At 41.3% G+C, this 9,534-nt stretch overlaps 1 protein-coding gene across 1 annotated transcript; it reads left to right on the forward strand.

The window, feature by feature from the left end:
• Positions 1-672: 672 nt before the first annotated feature.
• Positions 673-8,076, forward strand: LOC146331232 (potassium channel subfamily K member 15-like). The gene is made up of 2 exons (XM_084744186.1): positions 673-989; positions 6,512-8,076. The coding sequence occupies exons 1-2, from the start codon at positions 707-709 to the stop codon at positions 7,486-7,488; spliced, it is 1,260 nt and encodes a 419-aa protein (XP_084600312.1). The 5' UTR covers positions 673-706; the 3' UTR covers positions 7,489-8,076.
• The last annotated feature ends 1,458 nt before the right edge of the window (positions 8,077-9,534 follow it).

Below are 9,534 nucleotides of genomic sequence, written 5' to 3' on the forward strand. Positions count from 1 at the left end.
TGCACCAACCAACTAGTAGATGTTATTACTGACATCTTTAACATGTCACTGTCTCCTCCACCTGCTTCAAGACATCCACCAGCATCCTTGTGCCTACAAAGTCAGCAGTGTCTTGGTTAAATGACCACCGCCCCGATGAAGGGCTTTGAGAAACCGGTTCCCCAGCATGGACCCTCACCAGATTGGATTCAGAACCAGCAGCTCCACAGAGGATGCCGGCTCCACTGTGCTCAACGATGTCAAACACATTGTGAGTTGAGGGGGACATCTGCTGACAGTGTGTGTCAGGTGTAAGTGAGCACTTGTGAAAACACGACGACATACACACAAGATACTTTAAATAAGGTGAATGAGGCCATGAGAGCAACTTGAAGTTAGTCTAACATCCTGTGGAAAGTCACAGCCAGCCAGCTGCTGAGCTCAGGTAACTTGTGCACACATGCACGCAGGGTTTGGTGCCATTTCACCTGATGACACGCTTAGAGAACAGGCTACAATTTCAACAACCTGTATTCCTATGGTGTAATCCTAGCAGGCCAAAGGGGCCTCAAGTCAGCACATCAAGATGACTGGAATCCATGGATGTACCTGTCTGTGTCCTCTGTACGTCTCTCTGTGTCTCTGTGTGTCTGTCTCTGGGAGCAGCAGCAGCACACTCCCTCCCTCCCTCCCTCCCTGCGCTCTGCTCCGCACTCCGGAGTTGAGGATGAAGACGCAGAACATCAGGACCCTCTGCCTCATCGTGTCCATCGTTTTCTACCTGCTCATCGGCGCCGCCGTGTTTGACGCGCTGGAGTCGGACAGTGAGAGTCTGCAGAACAAGGCTCTGGAGCAGAGGCTGGACGAGCTGAAGAAGAAGTACGGCTTCACCGAGGATGACTTCAGAGAGATTGAGAAAGTGGTCCTCCAGGCGGAGCCGCACCGCGCCGGCAGGCAGTGGAAGTTCGCCGGCTCGTTTTATTTTGCTATCACTGTTATCACCACTATCGGTGAGTAAAAACTCTGGAAAAGTAGCATGTATGTCTCACTGCGTGTGTCTTAGGCGACTAATATAGTTTAAAGCTGGAGCTGGGGACGAACAGGTGGAGTTTTACAGGGCTGCGGTGCAGTGGGAGTTAATGCTAATGCTAACATGAATATCTTTTACAGGTAGCCATGATAGTTCAAACACAGGTGTTGTCAATGATACTAATTGTTTTTTCTGTTCAGGTATTAGAGACATCGTTTGGCCTGAGCAGGGACTTTAATTAGTGTTATTAATAACACCTGTGTTTAGCCAACTGTTTCCTGTCAAAATAGCTGCCGTGAAAAATGTCTGTTGTGTGTAATTTTCAGTGGTGGAAAGAGTACTGAAAATCTATACTCAAGTACAAGTACTATTGCACTGCTAAAATATTACTCAATTACAAGTAAAAGTACTAGTGTTAGAAAAATACTTAAGTAAAAGTACAAAGTATTTGTCAACAAAAACTAATCAGAGTATTAGTTACTTTTAACCAATGATGTCACCATCACCTCTTCAGATTAGGGCTCTAAATTTTCTGTGTTTTGCTTTACCAGTAGTTAAAACACTAACAATCAATTAATCATTAATAATTGATTTGATACCTCCTCATTTTGAGTGGCTGTTTTTTTTTTTGTTGTCTTTTTTTCTCTCATTTCAAGTTTTTTATTTCCTTATTCAGCAAATGTCTCCAGCAGACAAAACAAAGCTGGATGAGGTGCAGTTATGGTCACAACTATTGATTAAATACCCATGAATACGTTTTTAACTGGTTAAATTCTTAATGAAAAATCAATTACCAGTATTAATCAGTCATTAAATATACTTTTTTTTGTTTTGTTTTGTTTTTTGTCCATATGTCCTGGTTTTCATTGGCTTTTTTGCTACCAAATCACTTTATTGGCTACAAAAATGCAGATAAAAGCTCAGGATATGAATTCAAATTGTACTCAGTACTCAACTATGATTTTAAAAGTAACTAAGTAGATTACATGGCATAATGAATACTAAAGTACAAGTTAAAGAACAGACTTGAAAATCTACTCATAAAAGTACAAGTACCCCAAAAAACTACTTAATTACAGTAATTTGAGTATTTGTAATTAATTACTTCCACCCCTGGTAATTTTGCAAATGGAAACTTAAGTTTAAGCTATAAAGACGTGAAATTCCACCCCTTCTGGTGTCTGGTGACCTCATTTTGAAAAAAATAGAGACATATTAATTGTGTTACTGATTACACTCACGATGTTTGTCAGTTTTTAACATAATTTTACAAGTAAAGACAGTCCCGATATTTCGTAGCTTTGTCACAGTTTAATGTGTGAAACCGTTCATCTCTGTCCCACACAACATACCTCACCAACATCTACATGGCTGTGCTTTGTGTTGTCTTACTTAAAGTGTTTTGTCCAGTAACTTTTGGACCTTTTATCAGCTGGGAAGAGAAAGAATGAGTAAAACCCATTGCTCGTGTGACTACATGTGAAAACATACAGGCATCCTATCTTCAGCAGCTAATGGAGAAACTCATATCACCCTTGTGACTTCTGGCCGTGTGGTCTTTCTAATAACGTATCTCCACAGTTTGATACTTAAGCAGTTTTACGATAAACTGTAAAATTACCTTTTAAACTGACAAACATCACATGTGTAATTCAAAGTACAATTAAAACGGGAAATATTTGTCTCATCATAGTCTGTTGTTCATATTTTTTCAAAGTAAAGTCCCACAGTGGTCCACCAGAAGGGGAGGCATTTTTCCTCTCTATAGACATTTTTCACAGCAGCCATTCTGACATGAAATAGTTTGGTGAACACAAGTGTTGCCTGTGATACTAATTATGATTCCAGTCATGTCAAACAGAGTCAAGGTGCCGTTATCGAGTATGTTGGCTCGCTTGAAAGGCTCTGCTTCACTACACCTGTGTTTACCCCACTGTTTCATATCAATATGGCTGCTGTGTAAAAAATGTTATGTCATGTTACCACTTCCCACTGATGAGCACTGTGCAAACAATCGACAACAACTTAGTGACTGGTATTGTGACATAAAATTAACTTGAGGCATATTCCACCAAAAATGTATGTCTGCCATGAAACATTAACCAGTATAGGGTTGATAGGTGTCCATAAGAAGACTTCTAGTGAACAAGGATTCGTAGTAGTAGATGCAAAGATATTGATCTATACTGTCACCTTTAAGATACGCCTTTATTTTGGAACTCCCATGGCGTGTCTGTGTCACAAATGTCTAGGAGTTCAGTTATAAAATTGTCAAAACATAATTTAGTTGCTATTTGTGAGTTGACATAAATGTAACCGGATCTGTTAAATGGACATATGATATTGTCTGGTATCAGTCGAAGGCCTCTGAATTGAATCTCATTGAAACTGTATGATATCAGCAGATATCATTGCCCAGAGAATCAATATCATATGGTGATGAAACTTGTGATTTACACCCCTAGTTACAATGAAATCTCATAGTAACCAGTTTTCATAATCTTAATGTAAAAATAAATAAAAAATATCAGAACAGTAAGAATTTTCTTAATCATTTCTCAAAACTTCTCATGCGTATGCTACTTTTGTCTTGAAACTCATGCACGACCCTTTCAAACTCAGAGTCAGACTCATGTAACATTATTTATGCAGTATAACTTTTCAGTATAAACATGTCAGAGTCCTGATAAGATCGTAGGCCCGTCTAATGTAGGCCTGTTTAGCCAAGTTTTGATAAAAATATGACTGGAACACAGTGAGCATGTAGAAAGAGAGTGGAGAGGTACATTACACAGTTCGAATGCAGTCATTTTGAGAAATTTCTTTGGACTTTTTTCCTCTCTGAAAACTGGTCACCGTCACTTAAATTCAAGCTAAGCACAGTCTCTGTGCTCCATAGAGCATGAAACTACAACTTTTCACAGCTGTCTTTGAGCTCTTCAGACAGCGACTTAGGAGCATTTCCTAAATGTTCTTTTCAGTTTTGCTTAATGCATCTACATGTAATTAAGTTGTTATGACAAACTTGTTAGCAATCAGTTTTTTATTTACACATCTAGCTGTTACCAACACTAGCATTCATTTGGAGTCATGTTTCTGGCCATTTGATGAATATAAATCCAATATCTAATACTGTCTTTTAGCTCTGTTTTTGGTCTCTACCACTTCTGAAGGAAAATTTATTTTAGCAGCTAAATGCTCCACTGTGTTTGTTGGCTTGTTCCTAACTGTGTCTGTCTGTGGTTTGGTGCCAAGCCGTTACGGTAGAGTTGTTTTTATTGCATTCTCCCTGAAAATAGCTGCCAGCTTCAGCTGAAAATGACACATGAGAAAATATCAATTGACCCAATGAAACGATTTAATTTGGCACAGACTGTAAGACTTGTGAAGCCTCTTGAGGTAAATTTGTGATATTGGGCTATATTAATAAAATTTGGCTTGATCTGACTCGACTGCAGACACAAAATTAAACTTGCAAACATGGATCACTTTGTCAGACTTCTCAAATACCCATATGAATGTGCAGTCCATTTGCAAATTAGGTTTGCCAGTCGTCCATCATTGTTAGATGGTTAAGTTATTCCATGTGAGCCAGAAGAATGTGACAGAAACAGGACCACAGGACGACAGAATCAGGACCACAGGGCCCTCAGCTAATGAACCATAACAAAATGAGGTTGAAAAGTTCAAAGAAAACTTTACAACTCTGTTTCTGCCACGTCCTTCAGAAGTTCATGTTTCCTGGCCGGTTCTTCAAGACCTCATGCACATGGTCACTCAGGTTGGCTGATAAGAATTTGTTTGACGACTGACGGCACTTGACATCTGTGAATGACCCTCCTATTACTTTTGCTGTATCTGGACTGTCTATGCAATTGTCCCACATGCAAAAAGGGCATGGTGTTCTGATGTGGTCAATAAAGGTGAGTCTGCTCTGTCTGGCTAGAGATAGAACCAAAACAGGAAAGTTATTAATTTGTCCTCTGTATGGACCTTCATGGAGGTGAATTAGGATGAGCAAATAGTGTTTTTGTAAGAAATGTGACCTTTTGGATGGGAAAGGTGTAACCTGTTTTTATTGGTTCTTGTAGTTTGGTAACTTAAAGTCCAGCACTCAAGCTTTAAGTTCAACCTGAGCAGAATAAGTGAAAACGCTTCTGGGGGTTTAAAGTCATTTAACATTAAGAATTGTCACCTTGCAGTGTGTAATGCAGTCATAATCCTAATGAATGTGAATCTTCATGGACATTAAAGGGTTAGTTCCAGTTTTTTAAGTTGGGGTTGTATTAGGTACTTACCCATAGCCAGTGTATTATCTACAGTAGATGCCAGTTATCACACCCTTACCCCGCATTTACACCAGGCGCGGCTGTGCCGCGGAACGGCTGCACCGTGGCACGCAAAGAAATAGAACCCATTCTAGTCAATGCTGTAATTTACACCAGAAGTGCCGCCGTGTGTCTCAGCAGCGTCCCAGAAGTGGCTCAGCGCTCCGCGGAGAATACGCAGCGAGTCTGTTTTCGACGAATGGCGCGTCAATTGGCACAGAGCTAGTCGAACGGGCAGGAAGTCAGGCACGGAAAACAGGGGAGAATCCGGTTGATTTTCAAAATAAAAGACCCCGTGCAGACTCGCGATCATAAAGACAGACAGAAAATAAACAATTTACTACTACTTTACTACTTACTACTACTACTTCTACGTAGCCTGCTTATCCATGGTAGAAGCACAAAGAGCAAGGAAAGAGGACTTAATCAACAAAATCAGAGCAAGTAAACATAATCAGATGGGCAAAACGCTCCGCTGCTGAAACGCTTCTGAAATGCTGCTGGTGTAAATTGAAGTCGTGTGCATGATGGAGCAAAACCGTGGCACAGCCATTCTGCGGCGCAGGCGCGCCTGGTGTAAATCCCGGGTCAGTTTGTTGCGCTTTTCCTAAGCCACCAAAATCAGCCTACCCTGCCGAGCATAGGAATTGCTAGTCTACTGCTGCTTTGATTGGTTAACTTGTTTGACATTGTCTGACTTGGGTAAATCTGAACCTTTTAACACACAATAGCAAACAAAATAACTTATCATGTCAGTGATGGCCTAGCAACTGATGTGTTCTGCAGTTTTTGTCAAAGAGAGAGAGTCTGGAGAGTCTGGTGAATGGATATAACATCTTCAGTTTCCTGTCAGAAAAGGCTGTCTGACAGCAAAGGAAAAGGGTGAAAATATTCTAAATACAGCATACACTTGAACTGATATAGAGTTTTTAGTTGGCTGAAATGCATTTTGCTACTGAGCCTGTCCACAGCAGTACATTGCTTAGCTTCTTACACAAATAATCATTCTTTGCTTCTGGGACTCTGAGACTGTAATATCTCCGAACTGCCATCTGCTGAAGTTAATACACTGATTATGGTTAAGTACCTCATATAACCACACTTCAAAAAAGCCAAACTATCCCTTTAAACAACAGTCCATTATGTGACCTTCAACGTACTGTGTACTTTGTAGGTTATGGCCACGCTGCTCCACGCACTGATGCTGGCAAGACCTTCTGTATGTTTTATGCTGTGTTGGGCATTCCTCTGACACTGGTCATGTTCCAGAGCCTGGGCGAGAGGATCAACACTTTAGTTCGCTACCTCCTGTGCAGGGCCAAGCAAGGTCTGGGCTTACGGATGACAGAGGTGTCCATGGGGAACATGGTCCTGGTGGGTCTGCTGTCATGCATGAGCACCCTGTGTATCGGAGCTGCAGCCTTCTCCCACTTTGAGGACTGGACCTTCTTCAATGCCTATTACTACTGCTTCATCACGCTCACCACAATCGGATTTGGGGATTTTGTGGCCTTGCAGGAGAACGATGCTCTGCAGAAACGACCCCCCTATGTGGTATTCAGCTTCATGTACATTTTGGTTGGTTTGACAGTCATTGGGGCTTTTCTGAACCTGGTGGTCCTGAGGTTTCTCACTGTGAGCACCGAGGAGCCTGATGAAGCAAGGCCTGAGGCAGGGGGAGAGGAGCAGGGCGCACAGCCTAAGGACGCACAGGGGGACGGAGAGGTGTCGGATGGTGAAGCAGAAACTGCTGATGTTGGATATAAAGACGGCAAGGACGCACACAGCAGCCTGTGCAACCTGAGCCTTCCCATGGAGGCTGGCACCAGCTGTATGAACCTCCTCCCTTCACCTGTAAAGGAGCACAGACATGTTTTATCTGAGCACGCAAAGCTCTCTGAACCCAGCAGACTCAGGACCTTCTTCTCCTGCATGTGCTGTGGCCCAGCCAGTAATGACAGTCCCTCACCGCTTCACTGTGATGAGGCGGGCGGCCACAGCAACCCTGTCTTTTACAATTCCATCTCCTACAGGGTGGACCAGGCCTCGTGCAGCTCCTGCACTTTGTCATCACAGGCCTCCCCCAGCAGTGTCGCTCTCTGTCTGGACGAAAGCTATCATCACACCAGGAGGAGGTCATTCACTCTCTGAACTTTTGATAAAGTGGCCTTTGTTTTGGACTTTTTGCACACAGCACAGAAAAAGATAGAACCATCTGATTTTATAATTGATGGCACAAACAGCCCTGTGCATTCTTAGTCATGAATGTAGCATTACTTGCGATTAGGAGTGTCACAATTCTTCAAATCCATGATGTTCATTTTTCTAAAAACATAAAACATGTTAGAAAGGAGTTGCAGAAAACACATAAAAAGGCTGAGAACTATTTAGTACTGAATTGTGGTGATAGAATGTTAAACTGAGCTAAACACTTTTTGTGTTTAGGATTTTCTGGGTGGACCTGAAACATGGCTCTGACCCCTCACCCTCCCTAACCATTAGTTACGAATGAACCTCAGCGACTCTCTCAGTCCAAATCAGCCCAGCAGTTCACTTCAGCTCACTTCAGTTCCAACAACCCAACACAGAAGGAAAAAAAATAACATCCTGGCACCGTCCTCTGGCTCTAATGGCTCAAACATGTCTGGAGGTGTCCAATAAAGCTGCTGAATGGAGCGTCTGATGTTTCAGGTTGTTTTAAAGTCATAGTGGTGTTTGACACTGAGACAGCAGAGCGGACACACAACTAACTTTTTCATGGTTGTGTGACTTAATTTTATACACTTAGTTATTTGTTTAATCATTCAAATTTGGCTGAGTGGTTAATAACACATGTTTTTGTGGTGTGACAACTATTGTTGCTTTACATGATCTTTAAGGTTATGATTCAGTTTGATTTTAGATAAAACACTTATTTTAGCACTGATGCCTATGCCATTGTTAGATTATGCCCTGACAACTATCATGTACATTTTCAAGTTCCTCTTTAAAAAGATAGAAAGGGTAAGGTATGTAAGGTGGGTAAGTTACGCTGTGTCATCTTTGGTGTGTTTTGGTGTGTCTTTGTTTTGTTTTTTTTTCTTTTGATACATGCCAGATGTGTGCAAGAAGGTGAGGTTAGAGAAAGAAAGAAAAAATACTGGGAGAACTGCTGATGCTACTTTTGAGTTTGATCCATTTTTGATTAAGCTCATTTTGATGGATTTTTGATTTAGAATTGACATTGTGACACCCCTACCTGCCATCAGATGAAATGTAGCATGTCATAGAAATCTTTTACAGTTAATAATATATTTTTCTACATTAAATATTATTGATGAAGATAAATGTGTAAAAGAGAAATATGTGATATACACAAATCATTGTTTTCTACCATTTTTGTCCTAATGTGCTGCATGTTATATAAATGGTATATCCAAGAAATGTGTGATCAGCCGGCAGAAAATGCAACATATGTGCCTGAGAAAGGTGGGGTCATCTGCATTAATGTTGTAGGTGTCAGACCTTCTGTAGTCACTGTCACCTGTGGCCTTCAGTTATTTCCAGTCAGTAGTTATCGGTGTCTTCTAATAGGAATGTACACTCAGTCACTCTGGTTTCCAAGGTAACGTTTCCATCCTCATTGCTTGGCGTAGTGGAAAACAAGAGTACAGTACAGTGAGCGGTGATTGTCTGTAGGCAGCATCCACTCAAAGCTCCAATTCCCAGACCGTGTCCTCTGTGATGAATGAGTCTGTCAACAAAGAATGGAATATAGCTGCATGAAAAAAGGCAAATTAGAAATATCTCCAAATTACTGTTTAATGGCCTTTTTAGGGAATCACTGTACACCCACTGACTGCATCACCGCACAGAAGGAGGCGTGCTACTCATGGACGAGAGGTTCGTCCTTGTGACAGCTTGAGATGTAAACATTAATGGCATCCTCCTCGGTTGAGCTGGAATCTCTTGTCCATGAGTGGCTGTGTTGGGCAAGTTACTGCAATTTAGGAATTAGTCTCAAATGTAGAGCTGCAATGATCAATCGACTAATTGATTATTATTTTAATCGCCACTATGTTGATAACAGATTTTGATCAAATAACAAAATTTGAGTCATTTTTTTTAATGTCCAATTCCCTAATGTCAGTTTCTCAGACCAGACATTAGAGGATGTCAACTTGGGCTGTGGACAACGGCGATCAACATTTTTTAGCA

Source organism: Lutjanus erythropterus, chromosome 2 (assembly GCF_056507025.1).
Source record: "Lutjanus erythropterus isolate fLutEry1 chromosome 2, fLutEry1.hap2, whole genome shotgun sequence".
Taxonomy (NCBI): Eukaryota; Metazoa; Chordata; class Actinopteri; order Lutjaniformes; family Lutjanidae; genus Lutjanus; species Lutjanus erythropterus.